The sequence below is a fragment of the Coenobita brevimanus genome, chromosome 111, assembly GCF_032717465.1.
Source record: "Coenobita brevimanus isolate Jiangsu-jjx chromosome 111, ASM3271746v2, whole genome shotgun sequence".
NCBI classification, from domain to species: Eukaryota; Metazoa; Arthropoda; class Malacostraca; order Decapoda; family Coenobitidae; genus Coenobita; species Coenobita brevimanus.
Genome location: NC_137064.1, coordinates 5,441,761 through 5,466,209, shown reverse-complemented (window position 1 = coordinate 5,466,209; position 24,449 = coordinate 5,441,761). Strand labels below are relative to the sequence as shown.

The following is a 24,449-nucleotide window of genomic DNA, read 5'->3' as shown; positions in this document are numbered from 1 at the left end:
GCTTATGGCACATACCTTCAGCTTTCTCCAGGGGTGTTTGTTGAGCCTTCGTCGAGTACCGTAGGACTTGTGGAGACCTCTGAAGTTGGGTAACGAAGTCTCCACTTTACACTTCCCGACAACCCGTAATATGATTACCACAGCCTGATATTATCACTAGAAACACTGTTTTATGATTCTCAAATAGTTTGGAATCCATATTCAAAAAAAAAAAAAAAAAAAAAAAAAAAACTGTGAAAGCAATGAAAATTACGAGGGCGTATGACCTTCCCACTTGCGCTAGTTCGCCGCTGGTGTTGTCATTTATTATTCATAAAAACACTCACAGTTTATATTTCTATTACTATATAACACTTATATACTGTATATCTACAGTCTTTATCCATAAGTTTCCTTCAGTAATAGTAGTTTATTGTCACTGTAGGCATTCAATTTCTTTCAGTAAAATACGTAGCATTCACTTTCTCGTCCTGTATACTAGCATTGAGAGTGAATGTCACTTTCACCTTCATTCTCATAACTCATAGTATTCATACATGCTAGAGTGAAACTTTCACTTTCGTTACTCCTAGTATATATACTCGTATTCTTATAATACTACTCATTTATATTTCTATTTACGTTCTCTATTTTATTTACATTATTTACATTTCTATTTTATTTACATTGTGTTATGCACTGTCACTTCAAGTAACTTATAAAACTATTTTCCACTGTTCACTTATATTTACACTTATTGCTTTACTTGCTGTTTACACATTATTTACACATGATTTACAATTCCACTTGCACTGTTTTACTCAACAGAAAGATCGTAGTCACTCTCTTTCAATTGTCAGCCCTTTACCTCTTTCCACACGAGGTTTAGTAGGGGGTAAAGGTCACAGGGCCCTTTGCATGGGGCTAAAAAGTGGCTGAAGTTAGCAGGAGCAAACAGACGTACCTTCACCTTGGAAGATGACAGTGAACTGATAGGGGTGGGCCGGGGTGGCCTACCTAGGGAAGTGCATTACTGCCAACGTCAGTCTCTTGAGAGCTGCTAATATATAGCAGTGAAATGATTGGCAGGAAATCTAGACAAAACATTATAAATTTGGTACTTCCAGGTGAATGTAAATATCACTTAGGCTTCTCCCTTCCCTCCTTATATATATTTTTAGTTTGAGAATAGATTATATGGCATATTTCAAGGGGAAATAAACAGCAAAAATTAGCGAACGAGTGCACGTAATGTGTTGTAAGGTGATAATTAGCCAATTCCAGGTGTATGGCACTCTCACTTACCTTATTTCTTTTTGGTATATATTATTTGGTATAAGAATAGGGCATAGAGCTTATTTCAATGGATGAAATCAGTGGAAAATTCCAGGGAAGATTTACTTAGCGTAGCACGGCCGGGCAGGCGAGAGGAGAGGGTAGTGGAGGGAAGGTAAGGAGGGGAGTCAAGAACGGGGAGAAATGGCTAAATTGTCAACAATGGATGGGAGTACAGATGAGATTAGGAGTGCTGACTAGTGTTGGACATTGGCAGTACTGATAGATGATACAAGCTACCACTTGAAAGCCCGGGGGAATTCAAAATAACACAGAATCGCAAAAGTGACGCCCCGCGGTATGATCCCTTGCTCCCAAGCGTCACGAAAGTGACGCCCCGCGGTTAAGGGGTTAAAGCACGTAACACGTGTCTGAATATCCTGTGATCCTAGTGGCCAAGTTCATTAGGGATTAGGACTGGAAACTGTTATTGTTAGCTACTTTATTTCTGTATGCTTGCAAGCCATAGTTTTGTTCTCACCCTGTACTCTTATCCCAAGCTGACAGGATTTTGTAACCAGGGTTTCACAGTGAAGAGATCTGTAGTTGGTAGTTAAAGCTTTTTCATACTGTTTGAGTAAGAGCTTTCCTTATATATATGTTTTGTTCCTCATCATGTCACTCTTAAGAGTTCATTTTTTTCTGTATCACCTTCTACTGGCACCAGAGAGGGGCACTGTCTGATGTTGGCACCAATATAACCAGATGGCTCCACCGCCAAGTTATACAATTGCCCCACCACCCCCTTCCTTATCCCTGAAAGGAGGGTGTTGGACTGCTGGAGAGGAACATCTTCAGCCTGCAATCCATCAGGTTCATGTTTAGATAAGTTTGGGTCACAACAACAACAGGAACAACCTTGTTACCTATTTCTGATGTGTGCTGATGATAGCTCAGACACAGCATAAGTTTGAGACTCCCGCAGGCAAGCAGGAACAGCGACAATAACAACAACACTATTACTGTAATTCTTTGTGGTGTCTGCAGATGATGGCTCAGACGCAGCACAAGTTTGAGACACCTGTGGACTACATCGAGTACCTACGACGTGATGACATCAGTGCCAAGGCCATCACCAAGACTCTGGAATCCCTTCAGGTGGCCCTCAGGAGCAACCGCATCACATGGCTCCAAGAGTTTGCCCAGAAGGGACTCAAGGTTCTGCTGTCCATCCTGAATGAGTGCTACAGGAGGTAAGGGGATGCCTGTCATTGGGCATCTCCCTGCATGGGGGCATTTCAGAATGAAGTATAGTAAACTCTTCACTGACAGAAGACCAGAATTCTATTATATGAAGTCCCATAACATCATAGTAACTGCAGGAATAAGAATATTTTTGAAAATTGAAATGTTGTCAATATTAGATTACCATTTATCATCCAGCTTCCACTGACAAATTTGACACTGTGATGGAAGTGTAGGATTTAGGAGCTGTCACTGGTGTTAACAGCTCTGTGGTTGTGAAGAGTTTACTGTAAAATGCTAACATATTTATGTATTATAGTAACATAAGACAGAAACAACAGTAATGCTTAACGGGATATGAATGGGCCTTGATACTCTGAAGTATATATTGAAAAGATGCCTGGTATTTGGTTTAGGTTAACATACCTTGCTTGTATAGATTACTGTGTAATCATAACTGAAGTCTGTTTCATTTCTTGGTGTATCCTCTCCTAAGTCCTTGAATTGAAAGTAATGACAGGGTTGAGCAAATAAGTAGAGACACTCTTCATTTAAGGTTTTGTTGAAAGCTCCTTCACTGCCTGCCCAAGTATGTTATGTGCAGGCCAAGTACTACAGTCCACTTAATTCTTTATTTGGAGAGACCCTAACTTGAGTAAAATTCTGTAACAGGCCCACCCCCCCAAAAAAAAAGCTTTCTTTGAAAATTTTGATGAAGTAATAGCTATTTTCATGTAGTCATGGAAATTTTTAAGTCATAGATGAGTGATTTTTTGCATACAGTTCCTCAGTTTCTGATATAAGATGTGGCATCCTTGCAACTTACCATTCTGTGTTGTAAGTATCCTACAAACATTGAAAATTGGAAGTTGATCATAATCCCTCAGCTTTGACTCAAAATCATGTTCATTGCATTTCCCCAACCTCCCCATGTAAGCAGTATTTTTCCTGGCCATGCACACATCTAGATATGAAATGAGGAATGCCAGTAAAGATCTAGACAAATCTTCAAGCATAGAATGTTGAGTACCGTACTCAGCAGACTTTCCAGCATTCTCCAGTTTGAAATAGTCTGCAGTTGAATGCTTGAGAACTTTAAAATCCCATTCAGATTTTGTGCATACTTGACACCTTCAGTCCGATGACACACCTTCATTTTATTCCTACTAGCCAATCTGTAGATAATTTTGTTCACCTTTGGATGGACCTTTTCAACTGGAGGGGTTGAATGTATCCTAGATGAACCCCATCACCACATGAGTTCTTTCCATGGTTGAGTATGATTGGTGGTGAGTAGATTAGAATTTTAAAAATATGTCATCGGATTGAAGGTGTTATGGTTCTTATTGCTTTGTTTTCTTTGAACTGTCACTTACACTTTTTTTTCTTTATTAATTATTCAAAGTTAATTATTACAGACTTTACCCAGTCGACTTATCCTTGGCCTGCCCTTTTGTTAGTATCATAAAGCTTCTGAGTAATAGTACTCAGTGTATTTCTTTGACTGTGATGCATGTCATTGTCAGTACAGTATTTTGCAAGAAGTTAAGGCTATAGAAATTCTATGTGTACTGGCTGAACAACCACATGGAACACTGCATTGACACACACACACACACACACACACACACACACACACACACACACACACACACACACACACACACACACACACACACACACACAAATGTATGGATAAAAAGATGCCTAACACAAGAGGAACTGGAATTACTGAAAGAGAAAAGGGAGGAAGCAAAAACAAAAAATGAGGGAAGATCAGAAGAGGAGAAGAAGAAATTTTTTTTGCAAAGTAATAGGATTGCAGGTACGAAAGTGGTACACAAACAAGATGGAAGAAAAAGGAGGAAGGTAGTAGAACCATGTCATGACAAGTATATAAACAAGATGATAAAGTTGATGTACTCAAATGTGGATGGAATGGTATCTAAATTACTAGAGATGAATGATTATGTCAGAGAAAATGAACCGCAAATAATATGCCTAACAGACAAAATTAACACCAAGGATATCCAATGACATACTAAACTTAGAGGAATACAATTTATGGAGAAGAGACAGAAATTTAAAAAAAGGAGGAGGAAGTATAATATTAACTAAGAAAAATCTAAAAGTCAAAGAAATAAACCTAGATATACCATCACAAGTAGAACTGATTGCAGTAGAGATTGACACATCTGAAGGTAAAGTAATTGTAGCCAATTTGTACATGCCACCCAGATCAAACACATGGGAAAGAGACGAATATGAGGACCTGGCAGAGAGTACAATTCAGAGTATAAGATCATTGCTACATAAAATGGAAGAGAAATTGGAAAGAATTATACTAACTGGGGACTTCAATACAAATATAAATTGGAATACTCTAGATATAAATAGCCAAGAAAGCTGTTGGGACCAAAAGCTCCTGGATCTCGTACAAGAGTTTTTCTTAACGCAACATGTGAGGGAAACCACCAGAAAAAGAGGACTTGATGTACCTTCAGTGCTAGATCTAATATTTACTAGGCAAGAAAATGACATTGACAATTTAATATATCACCCTCCACTCGGCAAAAGCGATCATGCAGTACTAAATTATAACTTCAGGATAGCATATGACATATTAAACAGCAATGACAGTTACAAAAAGAGCCTAAACTTAAAAAAGGGAAATTATCAAGACCTAAAGAAGTATTTCTTAGAAGTTGATTGGGAAAATGAGCTTAGAGGACAAGATTTAAATGCTGTATATAAAAAATTTTGTGAATTTTATGAAATAGGAGTCCAGAAGTACATCCCACAGCACAAAGAAGCAGATAAGAAAATACAGAAATGGTTCAATACAGAATGTAAAAAATCAAAAGAAAGAAGACATTTGTTGTGGAATAGATACAGAAGACAATAATGAAAGGGCGTATAATAATTACAAACAGGCAAGAAACGACTATACAAGAATAAGGAGGGAAACCCAAAAACAGTTTGAGGAGGATATAATGAATAAAAGTAGTGATCAACCAAAGCTGTTTTACAGCTATATCAGAAGCAAAACCAAAGTAAAAGATATAATACAATCTATTACGGATGAGGGAATCACTTATACACAAGAGAAAGATATTTGTGAATCACTAAATAAGAATTTCCAATTAGTTTTTACAGAAGAAAAAAATTTTGAGAGGGACTATGTGGAACACGCATGTCCACACATACTACCAGATATACAAATAGCAGAAAAAGTAATACAGGAGGAGTTAAGTAGATTAGACAGAGGAAAAGCAAGTGGTCCTGATGAAATTTCACGTTGGGTATTACGAGAATGTGCAAAGGAGTTAAGTAAACCATTATTTTTAATTTTCAAGAAATCCTTGAGTCAAGGGAAACTACCTGATATTTGGAAAAAAGCAAATATAGTCCCATTATTCAAGAAAGGAAATAGACAAAATCCTCTCAACTACCGACCAGTATCACTGACCAGTGTTGTAAGCAAGGTATTAGAAAAACTTATGAGAAAAGCTTGGGTAAATCATCTAGAAGAACACAGTATGATAACAGAAAGACAGTTTGGTTTCAGAAAAGGAAAATCATGTGTTACTAATCTGTTGAGCTACTATGACAGAGTAACAAACACAATACAGGAAAGGGAAGGATGGGTGGACAGTATCTATTTAGATTTCAAGAAAGCTTTTGACAGTACCACACCAAAGACTTTTATGGAAACTGTACCATCAAGGAGGAATTCGAGGCAAACTGTTTTGTTGGATGCAAGACTCTCATAAAAAGAGAAATGAGGACAGTACTAAGAGGAAACTACTCATCATGGAAAGAAGTGACTAGTGGAGTACCACAGAGTTCGGTGCTGGCACCAATCATGTTTTTAGTGTACATAAATGATATAAACAGTAACACTGGAAATGAGAGCTATCTGAATATGTTTGCAGATGATGCAAAAATACAAAGGAGAATTACTAGCACAGACTCTTGTAGGGAGCTACAAGAAGAATTAAATAAACTTCATGAATGGAGTAGTACATGGCAAATGGAATTCAGTGTGGACAAGTGTCATGTAATCAAGTTCGGTAGAAGTGGAAAAAGACCTGATTGGGATTATAAGTTAGGAAATAAAACCCTATATACATCAGAAAGAGAGAAAGACCTAGGTGTGATTATCAATAACAGACTATCTCTGGCTGACCACATCAGCGAGAATGTACGGAACATGTATACACTGCTTGCAAATATGAGAATAGCATTCACATACATAAATGAAGACATGCTAAGAAGGATAATAACATCATTCATTAGACCAACCCTGGAATATGCATCAGTAGTCTGGAATCCTCATCTCAAAAAGCACATAGACAAGATTGAAAAAGTTCAAAGGGCTGCTACAAGATGGATACCAAGCTCAAGGGACCTAAGCTACGAAGAAAGACTAAATAAACTGAATCAGCCAACACTACAGGAGAGAAGGAAAAGAGGTGACATGATAATGCTATATAAGTGCATATCAGGGAAGGAGAAAATCGACATAAATGATTATTAACATACGATTATTAACATATGGAGAAGCATCAGCAAGAGGACACTGCATAAAACTGCATAAGAAGAGAGGTGATAAAGACATAAGGAAATTCAGTTTCCCAAACAGAGTAATTGATCAGTGGAATGCACTACCTAATGAAATAGCGTGTGCCAAAACAATTCACAAATTTAAGGATATGTACGATAAATATGGTTTAAGACACGGGACAGTACGAGCTTGACTCATTCCTGTAAAGATACAATTAGGTAAGAACAATTAGGTAAGGTAAGAACACACACACACACACACACACACACACACACACACACACACACACACACACACACACACACACACACACACACACAGGTCACCAACAGAGACGGAGCTCTTTGTGGATCATGGGGAAATAATCACCCAATCAGTGGCAAAAATGAGACTAGCCTATTATGATTGTGCGAATGAATACATGAGTGGTGGTCCCGTCAGATATTAGTAAAAAAAAAAAAAAAAAAAAATCGGTCGTAAAAAGAGTACAAGACACAGTGGAAGTGTAAAGTTTTCGTATGGTTGCATCATGGTGGAAAGGGATAGTTCATTACAGTATTTACATCTGGTGGCAGTGAATTTGCAGGCTTCTTCGATGAAGATAAGGGTAAAGGAAGTTCTAAACTGAATCAAACATGAGTAGCAGGTGTTGAGAAAATGACAGAGAGGAATGTCTAGGAGTTAAAAAAAGTATGGTCAGTAATTAGAGATTTGCAGGAACTGACCTTAGAACAGGAGAAAGAGATCAAAGTAATGCAGAGCACGTTGGAAAATGTCTGCACATGCAGTTCTGAAAAAGAAAGACAAGTTACAGAATTAAAAGTGAGTAATGAATCTGCCTGCAGTGAAATAAAACAGCTGAAGAGGGAAAATAAGAGGTTGGAAGAAGGAAGGGACATGATGAAAAGTAAATGATGAGCATGAATCAAAATCAAGGATGCAAGATGAACACATTAAGGAAATCAAGGAGCAACACAAGGGGTGGAAGAAAATTCAGGAGGAGGGAAATATAAATTTGAAAGAGATTATTGAACAACAAAGCAAGGAAAAGGTGGAGAAGGAAGTGGTTAGAGTACTAAGAAGTAGAGAATCTAGTCAGGGATGTAGCAGACAAGAAATAATGTGTGATAATTTCAGGAGCAAAAGAAAAACGTATGACAGTAAGATCAGAAAGGGAAAGAGAAGAACTGGGTAAGGCTAAAGAGATAATATCAGTAGTTATGGAGGGTAACAGCAAAGCTCAAGAAGAGATTGAAGAAGTGTGTAGGCTAGAAAAGTACAAGGAAGGAAGGAAGGGCGAGGCCACTTAAAGTAAAGTTTAAGTCTCAGGTAATGGTAAATGAAATCATTGACAGAACATGGAAATTATCAGAAAAGGAAGAGCTCAAGAATGTTTGGATAAGGAGAGATGCAAAGGAGGAAGAAAGAGTTAAGATAAAGGAGCTAGTAAAGGAAGCAAATGCAAAAAACAAACAGAGAACGGAGAAAGAGAAGACAATGTTGTATTGGAGAGTTATGGATCAGAAATTGGGGAAGTGGTACCGACGGAGAGAGGTAGAGAATAGGGAATAAAGAACAACAAAAAAAGTTGGAAAGAGGCATATACTGATGTTGATGGTTTAATATCGGCAAGGTTGGAAATCAACAACTACTTGAGGGGTACATGAACCAGATATTATGTTCTTTTATAGAGATCAAGTTAAGAGTGGATATTGATATCCATATGGGAGATGGGAAATACAAACTGTGGAGAAGAGACAGAAAAGAAAAAACGGGAGGAAGAGTGATGATAGCAGTGAAGAACAACATAAATGTGGACAATGTAGAACTGGGAGAGGGTAGGGCTGAATTGATAAATATGAAATTTGAAACTGGAGAGAATGGCAAGAGAGACATGGCAGTACTGTAGTATATGTTCTTCCTAAGACCTTAAGCTGGGTTGCTAAAATAAATTTTAATGGGTGCTGGAAAATGCTGCTTTATGTATTTTTTTTTTTTACTTTTTTTTTTTTTTTTTTTTTTTTTTTTTTTGAGAATGTATAAAATAAACTGTTAGGCAGTACCTCACTTAACTTTAACCCTGCAAAAGTGTAGTAACTGTAGTCCCAGTAACCAGATGTAAAGGGGTGCTGGACTGAGACCATATTACAGGGGGGTGCTGAGGTCGGATAAGGTTAAGAAACGCTGCCCTAAGACAAGGGCATGGAATGACGATGAATAACAGGAAATGTTGCCAGACATGGTTAGATATCTACAGAAAGTGATTGAGAAAAGCAACAACATAATTCTGATGGGTGATTTTAATTGTAAAGCGATGAATGGGACGAATGGGACTCAAGAGGCAGTGAAGATTTGTGGGGCACTCTATTGTTAAATATAGCAGTGAATAATGTAATGACCAAGTGGGTCAAAGAAGAGACAAGATTCAGAGGTGATGACACACCAGCAAGACTAGATTTACTGCTAACCAAAGAACCTGACATCACTGAATCTTTTAAATCTCTGTGTCCAATAGGAAAAAGTGATCGTCTGGTCATTGATTTCCAGGAGATAAAAGGGAACGTGGTGCCAAGAGACGAGGTTTATAGGCAGGGAAGATACAACTTTGGGAAAGCAAGTTGAGGAAATTTTTTGAAAGTGCAGATTGGAGAAAATTCAGAGAAACAAGAGGTACAGAGGAAGTGGGATATCTTTCTAGATCTCTATAATTCGGGAGTGGAAAAATATGTGCCAAGAGTAAGTGGGAAAGAAAACAGGGAAAAGGATTGGTTGAACAGAAGGTGTATGATAGCAAAAAAAGAGAGGGACATTGCATGGAACAACTGGAGAAAGAGAGGTAATAATATAACAAAGGAAGAATATAGAAGAACTAGAAAAGAATATACTGTACAAGAGTACATAGAGAGGAAGAAAGGAACTTCAAGAAAGGTATAATTGACAAATGTAAGGATGATCCCAAATTGTTTTATAGATTTGTTAATGGCAAATTGAAACAAAAGGAAGGAATCACCAAGCTAAAAGTAGAAGTCTATAAAGATGTGGCAGTGCAAGCTGAAATAATGAACAAATGTTTCCAATCAGTTTTCACTAAAGAAGAGGATTTTGTGTAGGGGGAGGGAGTGACGAGAAATGTAGTGATAAAAGATATAAAAGTGGAAGTGCAGGAAGTGTATAAATTACTGGAAACTCAAGATGTAAGGAAAGCCCCAGGACCGGATGGAATCTCTAATTGGGTACTGAAGGAATGTAGAGAACAACTGGTGGATAATGTTCACGATTTAATTGTGTGTTCTCTGGAAGAAGGAAAAGTGCCTTGGGAATGGAAGAGAGCCATTGTGGTACCAATTTATAAGGGAGGAAACAAGGAAGAACCCCTGAATTATAGACCAGTGTCCCTGACCAGCATGGTTGCAAAATTGTGCAAGAGAATCCTGAAAGACAGATGAATAAAATATCTGGAGGAAATGAACATTTTGGCCAAAAGTCAGTTTGGATTCAGAAGTGGAAGGTCATGTGTTTCCAACTTGTTGAGCTTTTACTCAAGAGCAATTGACGTGCTACAGGAGAGAGACGGTTGGGTGGATTGTTTGTATTTAGATTTGGAGAAAGCCTATGACAAGGTACCCCACAAGCGACTAATGTGGAAATTGAAGCACATAGGAGGACTGAAGGGAAACCTCTTGGAGTGGATAATAGACTTCTTGAGAGACACACACATGAGGACAGTAATAAAGGACAGGATGTCTGGATGGAGGGAGGTAACAAGTGGAGTCCCACAGGGCTTGGTGTTAGCACCAGTAATGTTTATGATTTACATAAACAGTATGGTAGGTGGAATGAAAAGTTATGCAAGTCTGTTTGCTGATAATGCAAAGATCTTGAGGAGAGTAGAAGTTGAGGAAGACTGTAAAATGCTGTAGGAGGACCTGGATAGGATTCATGATTGGAGCTGGATGTGGGAAACAAAATTCATTGCAAAAAAATGTAAAATATTGGGACTGGCTAAAAGTAACAAGAGGCCATCGCTGAATTATTTGATGGGTAAGGAACCAATTACAAAAGTGGGAGAAGGGAAAGATTTGGGAGTGCTGGTCCAGGATAGTTTGTCACCTGAAAAATGCATTAACAAGACAGAGATGTATAATCTCTTGACTAACATACACCCACCACAAATTGGCTTAGGACCTACACATATAATTGCAATGGGAGAGTTGTCTGTGTTTGCTTTTTTGTTTCCAGCTGTACCAAGTGAATTTTTTGGGCAAGAAGTAACTGGCAACTTCTCTGTGTTGGCGGGAGGTGGTGAAACAGCACATCAGTGCTTGCCCAGAGGCGAGAGTGGGAGTATATATTCCCGTTGCTTCGAGCTTGCACCTCCTTTTTTCGTATGCATTGCTGTTTGTCCTGTTATTTTCCTGGAGTCGAGTTGTCATGCTTGGAAAGTACTGCTCAGGGAATGAGAGGATCCGTATCATTGCATGGAGGCAAGATAATGTCCCTATCAACACGATCTGTGAACCTACTGGATGCGCAAAGTTGACTGTCATGAGGATTCTTGTTGCAGTGCGCGGCCTGCCACCTGATATCATACCAGAGCACAAGCTTGGTGGTGGAAAGAAGAGAAAGACTTCCAGAGGTACAGATATGCGTCTGAAGAGGGAAGTAATCAAGAATCCTCGACTGACAGCAGCAGAATTGAAGAGAATGCATCCCCATCTGTTACAAGATGTCTCAATTCGAACTATCCAACACCACTTGCAGAAGGAGCTGGGTTTGCCAAGCTGCACTGCAGCCAAGAAACCGCTTCTCACTGACCGCATGATGAAGCAGTGCATTCAGTTTGCCAAGAAGTATGCACACTGGACATTGGGTGAGTGGAGAAAAGTTATGTTTTCTGATGGAAGCACATTTCAAGTGTTCCAGGTGTCTTCTGCCAAGGTTCATCACCCTGCCTCCCGTAGTCGATATGACCCTACTTGCACGATGCCAACTGTTAAGCACCCACAATCAGTAATGGTATGGGGATGTTTCTCAGGTGAATTTTTTTTTCTTTTTATTTATTTTTTATGTGAGGAAGGAAGGAACCAAAGGCCACAAATGGGAAGGGGAGACCTCTACTTCCTTCCTAAGAACTTCTTGATGAATGGTGGCCGGTACATTCAAGTTCTGAAAGATCATTTGTTAAACTTTTTTGCTATTCATGGGTGCGACTTTTTCATGCACGTTTCAGCTTCATGTCACAAGCCAAGAAAGGTGACAAAATGGCTTCAGGATAATCAGATTGAGGTCCTTGACTGGCCTGGCAATAGTCCAGATCTAAATCTGATAGCAAACTGCTGGGCAGCGATGAAGAAAATCATGGCAGAGAAGAAGACACCCAATCTGGACAACGTGAAGACTGAACTGACAAATGTTTGGTGCAAAGAAATGTCCTTAGATTACTTTAGAGATCTAAGTGATTCCATGCCAAAACACATCCAACTGGTCCTGAAAAACAAGGAAAACATGATTTCATATTAATGAATGCCATTTCATGAACAAACATTGTGATATACTATGATTTCTGTGTTTTTTAGTACCTTGTGGGGGGAGGTCCTTAGTCAATTTGCAGTAGCTGTAGGAGTAGCATTTCATTACGTGGATGAGGAGATGATGAAAAAATTGATTGTGACCATGGTCTGCCCCAGGTTGGATTATGTGGCAGTAGTATGGTCCCCACACAAAAAGAATGATATAAACAAGATTGAGAGAATACAGAGAACAGCAACCAAGCTGGTCCCTAGTCTGGCAGATCCGTCATAGAGAGAGAGGCTGGAAAACCTGGATTTGCCTTCCTTAGAAGAGAGGAGAGAGAGGGGCGACATGATTGCAGTGTTCAGAGCCATGATGGGAGTAGATAAAATTGACAGAAAAGATCTGTTTGTATGGGATGGGAGAGTAATTAGAGGACATGGAATGAAACTGAAAAAGCCAAGTTTCTTGAAGGATATCAAGAAATATAGATTTTCATACAGATGCGTAGACCTGTGGAATAGCCTGGACAAAGAGATCATTCAGTCTAAAAACTTAAATGAGTTCAAAGGAAAATTGACATTGAGAACAGAGACGGGACTCTACTGTATGAGCGTAGCTCATTTCCTGTATGTCACACCTAGGTAAACACACACACACACACACACACACACACACACAAATAGCAGGCATTCCTTTTTTGCTGTTTTGGAGTGGGATGGGCAAGTTTAGGCTACTGTAGCCTGGATCTTTTAAGAGTAGGGGACCGATCTACTTCTCTGGCAGCATTTTCAGCTGATAGAAAAACCTTCAGTTACCTCCTTAGGGCTATCTATCTATCTATCTATTGCCAGACGCCTCAGTCCCATTTGGGGTGGCCACAAACAAATCGCCTCCAAGTCGCCCTGTCCCCCGCCATTTCACTCCCCTGCTCCCAACTCACACCCCCCTCTCTCATATACCTCTCCACCCCATCCCTCCATCTCATCCTCGGCCTCCCCCTCCCTCTTTCCCCCTCCACCTCACTCACATACACTCTCTTCGTCAGTCTTTCACCCTCCATCCTCTCCTTAGGGCTGCTGGAGGATTTTCCTGTCATTTAAAAAATATATCATATATTTCTAACACATTATAATGGACATCTAAAGGGAATGGAAGCAGTGACTAGAAATCTTTCCCCTTTTTGTTGAGCTATAGTTTTGACTGACCCTCTATCCTCATCTCTCTCTGAAAGGAGGTTATAGTCAGTATTACATACCAAAAGCAGACCTGTTGGTGACATAGTCTTTTTATGTTAACTTGGCCCAGATTTTTGTCCTTGAGGGGCTTACTCTATGTAGTTCAGTGGCACAGGAAGACATTATTGTGGTTTTACGTCTGTTCCCTAGCACTTCTTTGTGACCGGCATCATATTCTAGTGTTAATCTCTTTTAACTGTTCAGTATTCAGGATGGAGAGAGAGCAATTTTAGGTCGTTAAAGTAAAAAAGGTTTAGTTCAGAGCTGTCTAGACTGCACAAGTAACAGTGTCATCACAAACTGTTCCTCGTGCCATCTGGCAAAGTTTCGAACTATCTCCCTAACACTGGACAATAGATCTTTGTTCAGTGTGACCCCCCTAACTGCGACCTCCTTCTAGGCAGGGTATGGGTAGAGGTTGATTAAAACTTTGGGTCTCGAGTGTATGTAATGCTGTTATTTTTGCTAGTCTGTTCATTATTAACAGAACTACCTTACTGGTGGATGGTTGTACTTAAATATGTACATAAAAGTAGTGCAGTTCACATAATGCTAATAATTCCCATTTCTTTCCGCTAGCATGATTCTCCTGCCTGATATTCTTGCTCATCATTAACCTGATCTTTTTCTTTTTTTTTTTTTGTTGCCTGTGATGCCTCCATGCATAGTGGACAAGACAGGTGAGTCATCGTTAAGTTTATTAATCCTTTTTTTATCATCATCATTGTGATTGTCATCATCATGGTCATCTCATCCCCCCCCCCCCTTTTTTTTTTTCCCCAGAGATGGGGTAAAGCAGGGTCTAGAAAGCAAGAAAAGAGAAAGCATGAGAGAGGGAGACTTAAACAACAGACCTTCCTTATTGCATTTACTCCAACCACTTTCTCATTTTAGCTTCCAATGTTCTTTCAGTTTCCACATCCAACTAAACTGTACCTCTCTCACTACAGCAATTTTGTTCTAACCTGACAAAGATTGCTACGGTAATCCTTCTCAGCTCAGTTTTCAGCCACTTGTAAGATTGGAGAATTAATTTGACTTTTAAACAAGGAGACTTTCCAACCTCATAACTGAGATCCATTGAAGTTCTTGCAACCATGACTTAACATAAGTTGTGGGAGTGGCCCAGTTCCAGCCATAGTCTGTCCCTTTGCAGCACCATAACTCACACACAGATTTGCTCTTGTGCAATCCATAAATGTTCTAAATTCATATGCTTCCATTTCTAGTGGCCCTAACTCCTATACAGTACTGCTTTTCATTCACATATTTCCCCCCTCCATCTCTCTCTCTCTCTCTCTTCTTTGTGGCTTTCACACTCCTTTTGTCCATTGTCCTTCAATCTTGTCTCATTTTCACTTTGCATACCTCAGTCATGTAGTCAGACTATGTCTGCACTGTTGTTCACTGTTCTTGTATCAGAAATGCCTCCAGTCATCTTTCTCTCTTCAGGTACTTAAATAGGTTCCATTCATCATTGTCCCCAGTTTGAAAAATGAAATACAGTGGGATCTCCGAAATCGCACGTTTCTAAACAGCGAATTCATAATATGCGGCAACATCGTGCAACAGTTTGCAGTATCAGAAATTCGCAGAAATTACATGTAATTTGCAGTTGCAACCTCAGTAGTGAGTGTTTTCCAATGCTTTTTTGAACATCTTGTATGCTCTGCACAAATGGTGGTTTCTTGATAAGTGAAGCTGTATGAAAATGAGATTTACTTCTTAGGATCAGGTATGGTATGACAACTCTAAACTGGTGACTAGGGTGTGGTGCGAACCTCTGTATGGTGTTGCTCTGTTTCCCAAACCTGCAATGTGAAACGGCTGTTATATATGTAAAAGGCATCGCAAAGAAGATAAACACATATGAATACAATGTTAACGTGTGTATTATAATATATGAAAGAACAGTAAACTTCACTCATCATTCATTGCCAGACGCCATGTATCCCAGACGGGGTGGCCAAGGGCTTAGAGTTAATTGTTTTACAGGGAGGGGCACTAATCCTCCACCAACCCCACTTGACACGTAGGGATGCCAACAGCATCAGGTGTTCCCAGGCGGTCACCCATCCAAGTACTAACCAGACCCAATGTTGCTTAACTTCGCTGATCGGACGGGAAGCGGTGTACTCAACGTGGTATGCATAAAATATTTATATGGCAGTACAGACACGTGGCATAAATATTTTACAGTGTTGCTAAAAAAAAAAGTAGTCACTTTTATTGGCTTTTACCGTATTTCTGGGGTGGGTAATAATGTCACAGTTATGATTATAAGATAATGTGCAGGAATATAAGTAAAAATATGCCAATTTCTCAGTAAAAAAAAATAATACATTAAACCCCAATGAGCGGCAACACTGACACAGACCCAGTGTAACCCTGCCAGAGCTTCTTGTGTCCCTTTCCTTTGTGTGATTGAATGAAAACAAATTGTGGCGCCGCAACAACGAGATCATCTGGCACCATATGTAAAACAATCATAGTTTTAAATATAATTAGATATAATAAAAACAAAATAAAGAAATGAAAGCACAAGTTTATAACAGTCACCCATAAAAGAAACAAAATTCCCCAGGGTGACGCACATCTCCCCCCAGGAGAGAGAGAGAGAGAGAGCGAGAGGCATCGCGGGTATGGAAAACATGGCAACGCTGTACAGAGGTTTTCACCACACCCTAGCCGCCAGTTTAGAGTTGTCAGACCATAGGCAAATTTTGAAGCATATAAAGATCTGGGATGAGTCAGCAGATGATGCTATACCTCATACCAGTTAATCTGGCCAGGCATGTATGGCAACACTGTTCCGGCCGAGATTCTGATTGGCTGGAGGTGTTTGTTCGATTTCGTTGTTGCTAAAACTGATACTCTTTTTATTATCAGATGTGATACCGAGTTTGTCGACAATACAATCGTCAAAAGCAATAAGAAATCCGTTATATACTTATCAACAATGAAATTTTTGTAGGAAGATAGAGATATTGAGTCAACAAAGTACATATTATAACAGTCCAAGTCAAGGTCAGCGTTTGAACAATTCCTTTATATCTCTGACACTCCGTAATATAACAGAAATTTAAGGAAACTTGCTTAATATAAGCATTGGTATAACACACATTTAAATTTTAAGATCAGTCTGCACCCTTAAATCGTGCCACAAGTCTGAATAATTAAAAATTCTAATGAAAAGACGGGTTCTGTGGGGAGGGAGGTTTGAAAAAATCACGAAAAATCAAAGTAGGCTAAAGGAAAACTATTTCATCATATATCCTCTATTATCACAGTACGGACTGATCTTAAAATTTAAATGTGTGTTATACCAACGCTTAGATTAAGCAGGTTTCCTTAATTTTCTGTTATATTTCGGAGTGTCTGATATTTAAAGGAATTGGTCGAATGCTGACCTTGACTTTGTTATAATACTTTGGTGACTCAATATCTCTATCTTCCTACGAAAATTTCATTATTGATAAGTATATAATGGACTTCTTATTGCTTTTGACGTATTGTCGACAAACTCAGTATCACATCTGATAATAAAAAGAGTATCAGTTTTAGCAACAACGAAATCAAACAAACACCTCCAGCCAATCAGAATCTCAGCTGGAACAGTGTTGCCATACATGCCTGGCCAGATTAATTGGTATAAGGTATAGAATGATGAACACCAGCAGTGTTTACTTATTTTGGCTGTGGTTTTTAAGTTTGCTGGAGTTTTGGTTGAGTTTAAACATTGTCATTCTTCTTTATATCCATAATTGTGGTAAAGTGGTTTCCATCGAGATATTATTTAGGCTTACCTCCCTATGTGGATTTGGGCCAAATGCTGTACACGAAACTTGCCTAGCAAAGCCGGCGACACTCACTTGCAGACCAGCTTGCTCTCTTCACCTTAATATCCCATAATTTCCTTCTTGGTGGATCACATGGGAGTCAGAAAAGTCACATAGAAGGTCCATCAGTGTTATTGCACCCAAATGCAGTAATCAGACCATTAAATGAACACAGCTTTCCCCCCCTCCCCCCATTTTGCAGCTGCCAACAGTTTGGCTTGGCAGCATTACAGTTCGGCGATCATCTCGGTGTTTACATATTTAGAGAGAAGGATTAAAGTGGAAATCTTCAGTAGCTCAGATTAACAGAATCTAACATAATTCAAGCATTATTTTAACCATCAACCAATCATGTATCACGGCAGGTGACAAAACGTATTTTTAGATGACCTGCGTTCAGCCAGCACCTGGCCTGTGAGGCCGTATTCTGTCTCAAGCCTCGGAACCCCTCCCCCCTCCCCCGTCCATTCAAGCAGTGTCATCAGTCAGAGTCATGTAAGAATCTTATAATAAATATTGTTCAGTTCCATTAAATACTTTATTGATTTACATGTTGTTAGTGTTTGCTGTTGACCAGTTTGATGTAGGTTTGGGGGTGGGGGGGAGCAACTTTTCCAAAAGGGTGGACTGATAAGTAATTTTTCCCATCAGATTAGTTACTTCTAAATCGCAATATTCTCAAGTTACGGCATGTGCCCAGTCTCATAAGACCGCAGTTGAGGAGATTCCACTGTACTATTGTTTAGCCTACTTTCCTGACATGTCCTTTGTTATATGTCTCCTCTGGCACTCCAGAACAACCCATTACTTCATTCACAAAGCCCATGTTAGCTTATCCATTCAGATCCCTCATATCATTTAATAAAGTATTTGTGTTATGTTACAGGATAATGATCATTCAGATAGATGTGTTTTACCCACACTCTGAAATTACAGCAGTACATGTCAGGTGGCTATATTTTACTTAGATAAGTAAATTGAGTTTGTTGATGATGTGAGCCATCCTTGAAAACTGTTTTTGTAGCATAAGTTTGCAAGTGTACAGTAGTGGAGGGTGTTATATTAAAGAATCAGGGTATGAAGTTTATTTATTCTGTAACCAAACAGCTTTGTTCTGGCCAGAGAATTAGTAGTAGTAGTGGTCAGATGGCCAGTGAAGTGGTTTCTTTTCTGAAAGGATGTGAATTTGATCACAAGCTGATGCAGAGAACAATGTGATGATTTGAATTTAGGTGAAACAAAATTTATTTATCTTTGACAAAATATATTTACATATACTGGTAACCAACCTTTTAATACCATCACACATGTGATGAATGAGACAACCATAGCATCTGTTTAATATGAGTGGTTGGTATTAGTGGGAAAATGGTGGCATGAATGTATGTGGCACAGAGTAGGACTGCTGGGTATCAGGAAATTGGTTCTCCAATCCAGGCCCAGATCTGGACCCTTCCTTCCCCACAAGAGAGAGACTATGAATCATTTAACTATTATGCTGTTTTGAATTCTAATATCTATTTTATCAGTATTAAGAGAAAATTATTGTGCATGCAGAAGAAAGCTTAGCAGTGCAAGGGCTAATATATGATTGTAATTTTCAGTAGCAACAACAACCGTCAGTGGGACAGTGTGCAGGGTGAAGCCATCAAGTGTCTGAAAGTGATATGCAATACTATAGCTGGCATTAAGGAGTTCTTCCGGCAACCTGAAGGCTTCACACTCTTGGCCCAAAGTCTTAACCCATCCAAACCAGCCATCATGCTGGAGGTGCTGAGGCTGATCAGCAGCTTCTGTCTCCCTCTCTGGCAGCAGGATGGTCTGGATGGACACAGGGAGGTGTTAGACGCCATCACCATCGTTGGAGAGCTGAAGAAACAGGACCGCTTCACCCCAATTGTCATGGGTCTTGGCATGCAGGGCAATGACCCTCTGCGCTTGGCCTGTCTCTCCCTAGTCAATGCTCTCATAAACTTTGTGCCGGATGATAACCTGGACTTTAGACTTCACCTTAGGAATGAATTCATGCGCACTGGCCTTCAGGACCTGCTGGAAATATTACAAAGCAGTGATCATGTGGACATACAGAAACAGCTGGAGATATTCCACAAATCACGCACTGAAGATTTTGAGGACTGGCAAGACAGATTTTTTACCCATGTGGATGAAATGGAGGATGTGGGTCGGTGCTTTGATATTGTGCGGCAACAGGTTCAAGACTCCAATTGTGAAACACCCTTCTTGTCAATATTACAACATTTAGCATTCATTAGAGATGATGAAAATGTAAGATCTGCATACTATAAGCTCATAGAAGAATGTGTTTCACAGATTGTTTTACACAGAAATGGGTGTGACCCAGATTTTCGTGCCACCAAAAGATTTGAGATTAAGGTTGACCACCTCTTGGATCAGTTCAAGGAAGAGAACCGAAGCAAAAATGAGAAAGAGACACAGGAGTATCAAAAGCAGTTGGAGGAGGCTCTGACTAAGAATCAGCGGCTGGAAGCAGAGCTGGCCCTGGCCCGCACCCGCCTTGAGGAGGCACAGAAACATGGTGGTGACCCTGGGGCAAAGAAAGGTGGGTTGCCCACTGTACCTGGCCTTGAACAGCTGGTGGGTGGGGGTGTGCCCCCTCCTCCACCACCCCCTGGCTTAGGTGGACCTCCTCCCCCACCTCCTCCACCTCCTGGTATGGGTGGTCCTCCCCCCCCTCCACCACCCCCTGGCATGGGTGGTCCTCCACCTCCTCCTCCTCCACCAGGGATGGGTGGACCACCTCCCCCACCACCACCTCCAGGCATGGGTGGACCACCCCCACCTCCACCCCCTGGTGGGGGTCCTCCACCCCCACCTGGCATGGGTCCCCCTCTCCCTCCAGGCATGATGAAGGGTCCCCCTCTCAATGTCTTACCTTATGGCATGACCTTGAAGAGAACCATGAAGCCCTCGGCCCAGACTAAGCGCCTCCAGTGGAGTAAACTGCAACCTACCAAGATGAGCGAGAAGAGTCTGTGGGTGCGTCTCAATAAGAATGATAGAAGCATAAAGACTGAGGTGTTAAAGGACCTCAGTGAACAGTTTGCAGTAAAACAGGTGAAGAAGAAAAATGTTGACCAGGTAGAAAAACCTGCCAAAAAAGATAAGGAACTAAGAGTATTAGACCAGAAGACTAATCAGAACTTGTCAATAGCCCTGAGGGGTCAGTTCAAACATATGAGTCTTGAAGAAGTACGCTTAGCCATTCTGCAGTGTGATGAGAATATCCTGTGCACTGACTCTACTGGTAATACTGACCCCTCCACATTGCACACCCTCATCACTGCATTGCCAGATCATGAAATTATCAAAAAGGTGGTCATGCTGGAGGATAATGAAGATGACTTAGCTGAAGGAGAACTGTTCTTGCATAAAATTGGCCGTATCAAGAAATTGGTTCCTCTTTTGAAAAATATGGTCTTCAAGACAGAGTATCCATCATTAGTAAAGGAAACTAGACTAGACATTGTGAATACTAAAGCAGCGTTTGATGAACTCACGAACTCTTACAAATTTGAACATGTACTTTCATACATTCTTGAATTTGGAAATGTTCTTAATGCGGGGTCAAGGAATGCAGACACTGTTGGCTTTGATATCAGTTTTCTTCCTAAATTGGCAAACACGAAGGATGCGGATGGCCATACTCTTCTCCACTACTTGGCGGAGACTCTGATGAAGGAGGAGCCAGAGAGTGCTGACTTTGAGGATGGACTTATTCACTTCGGAGATGCTGAACGAGTTAATGTTGATGCAGTCAAGGCCAACATCGCCAAGATGAAGAAGGAGATAAAAAATATTGGCAGCGATCTTCAGAGACATACAAAGCAAGACCCAGAAGACAGGTCAGTAGTGCATGACCTTGTCTGCTTGTTATTAAGGTAGATCTCCAGCAGAATTGCATGGGGGATATCGTTGATTAGTCCTTTTATCGTATTTTCTCATTCCTTGGTTTCTGGATCCTACCTCACCCCATCCTAAGGAGAGAAAGAAGGTTACAATGATGATGATGATGATTGAACTGAATGAATGATATTTGGAAGAAGATGCATACCGTATAACACCCCTTTAACCTGACTAATCATGGAATAGTTAGCCTTCACAGTCAGACGTAGATTTTGTTGTTGTTGATGGTTATACTGTGGTGTAGGACCAAGCATTCTAGTCTTGATTACAGAACAAGTAGAATTATTTTATTTCACTGAATATTCCCTCGATTGTTCCTTTTATTTCCCGTTTTCCTTTTCTGGCATCTGGTGGTTAAGTGGTTAGAGTACCCCAGTTGGAGTGGCATTCTAGCCTTGTACATTGGCTTGATCCCTATGACGTGACCTGAGGTTTACTGATCATATTCTATAATGCCATGAATGGAAGTAGGCTGGTCATCTTCTGTTATGTATCCAAGACTGTGGTGGTCAAGCTTTGAATGTTAAAACGTAAGGGGGGGGGAGTAACTTAGGAATGGCTGTTATCATTTACCCTTTTCTGGTTGGGGCATGTCAGTAATGACAACCACCTCAGTCTGTAGTGTCCATATCCACTACAAAATATCACCAGTTGATTGGTCGTAGCACAGGGTAGTCTAGTCGAGAAGCACACTATCATCCCATTTCTTTCTAAATGTAATGCAATAGTAAACCAGTGCTCTCAGTCTTTTGCATATATAACTGATCAACAATGGAAGTGTCTTTTCCCCTTCTGATGACTGCCAGTATTGTCCATGCAGTGTAACCATGCATCTCTAAATGAACAGATTTTCAATTTAGCTTTCATTTTTGCTCTGTGACCTTTGAAGGGAACAGAGGCTGTCAGTCCTGGGTTATTTCTTTTTGCATCAGAAGAAAAATAAACGATTACCATGTAATGCATCTTCACGGATTAATGCAGGGCTGTCAGGAGTGCAAGATACATTATTAAGGATTTATTGGATATGGATGTACAATATACATTATCATCATCATCATCTTCATCATCACAGTCATCATAATCATATCGTCATTATCTTTGACCAGTTTCCCATTACACTATTTAAATGGGAAAGGTAGGATCTAGAAATTGACATAGGAAACTGAAACATAGAAGCCAAAGTTTCTTGTGAAATGAGGCATATTATTCATCCTTTAACTGATACTTTAGCGAAATCTGCAGAATTCTTTGCTCCATCCCACAGACTGTATCATTCACATGTACCTTCATTTTATCACATTATTTAGTGTGAATATAGATGAGATGCAGTTGGGTTTATGCCAGGCAGGGGGATCACTGATGCCATATTCATTATTCGACAGTTCCAGGAAAAATACATAGGAAAGAAAAGGGAAGTGTACTTTGTTATTGTTGATTTGGAGAAGGCCTTTGACAGAGTCCCTTGAGAGGTGGTGAAGTGGGCAATGAGAAAGCTTGGGATTGAGGAGTGGCTGGTTAGGATGATTATAGCCATGTACATGGGTGCTCGCACCCAGGTGAGAGAGAATGGAGACTTGAGTGATGAGTTTTCAGTGAATGTTGATGTGCATCAGGAGTCAGTTTTGAGTCCATTGTTGTTTATCATGGTACTTGAAGCCCTCTCACGCGAATTCAGAAATGGACTTCCGTGGGAGATGTTGTTTGCTGATGATTTGTGTTGATTGCAGAGAATGAAAAAAAGTGATGATATCTAAGGTTGGTAGCAGTACTGTCAAAGAAGAGGGAGAGTGGCCATATGCAGTTGGCCACAAGGGTGTGGGATGTAATTCCATCTTGTGTAGTGTTTGTGAAAAGTGGGTACATAAGAGATGTAGTGTTATTAGAGGTAGACTGTGAGATAATGCAGATTTTATTTGTGCAGTGTGACTGGGAGACCAGGTGGGGATTGTCAGGTGTGAAAGGATTGAGTCTTTTAAGTGTGTGGAAGAGTTTTGTTATTTGGGAGACATTTTATGTGCCGGAGGTGGGGCTAGAGCTAGCTCTGTGGCCAGGATGAGGAGTGGTTGGAAGAAGTTCAGGGAGTTGTTGCCTCTCCAGACATTAAGAGGGCTCTCCCTGTGTGCTAAGGGATCTTTGTATGCAGCATGTGTTAGGAATGTAATGCTGTATGGTAGTGAAACCTGGGCAGTAAAGGAAGAGGATATTAGCAGGCTCAAACATACAGAAATGGCAGTGATTAGGTGGATATGCAGTGTGTCCCTGAGTGCAAGGTCTGAGGGGGGGTTAGGTTTACTATGGAAGAGTTGAGAGGTAGAATGGGACTGGTGTATATTGGTTTTGTGATGAGGAGAGGTAGCTTGAGGTGGTTCGGGCATGTGGAGAGGATAGGGGATGATAACTGGGTGCAGAAAGGGGTGGGGTTGCGAGGGGTAAACCAAAAAAGACGTGGGACAAGGTCATTAAGTGTGACCTCCGTGTTAAGGGACTGAATAGGGAGGCTGCCAGAGATTGAGCAGCATGGAGAGTCGCCATTAGGTTACCCAGGCCAACGCATGCAAGCATGTTGGAGCTTTTAAAGATGAAACTATTATGGTATGCTGTATTGATAGTGCTGAATCAAGTGATCTTATTTTTAGTAACCGTCATTTTGACTGTGGTGGTGCCTTATTTCACTGTTGCATACCATAGGTCCACCTTGGTGCACAGAGGTTTTCCATTAATTTGTGTTGGTGAAAATACCTCTGTTGTTGACACAGCTGAAAGAATTACAGTATTACTGACTTTCAATTTTGAGTACATTAGTTTTGGATGTAGAGCATGTCTTTCCTTAGTCATATATGTATTTTATTT

General features: G+C 40.2%; 1 protein-coding gene and 1 pseudogene across 1 annotated transcript in view; one reads left to right on the top strand and one right to left on the bottom strand.

The window, feature by feature from the left end:
* The window catches only part of dia (diaphanous related formin 1), a 91,219-nt gene that overhangs the window by 14,702 nt on the left and 52,068 nt on the right, over positions 1-24,449 (top strand). Inside the window, exons 4-6 of the mRNA XM_080286327.1 lie at positions 2,302-2,507; positions 14,484-14,495; positions 19,259-21,538. Of these exons, the coding sequence (XP_080142453.1) occupies positions 2,302-2,507; positions 14,484-14,495; positions 19,259-21,538 (2,498 nt within the window). The remainder of the gene's footprint in view (positions 1-2,301; positions 2,508-14,483; positions 14,496-19,258; positions 21,539-24,449) is intronic.
* Positions 15,855-15,971, bottom strand: LOC145417971 (5S ribosomal RNA; annotated as a pseudogene).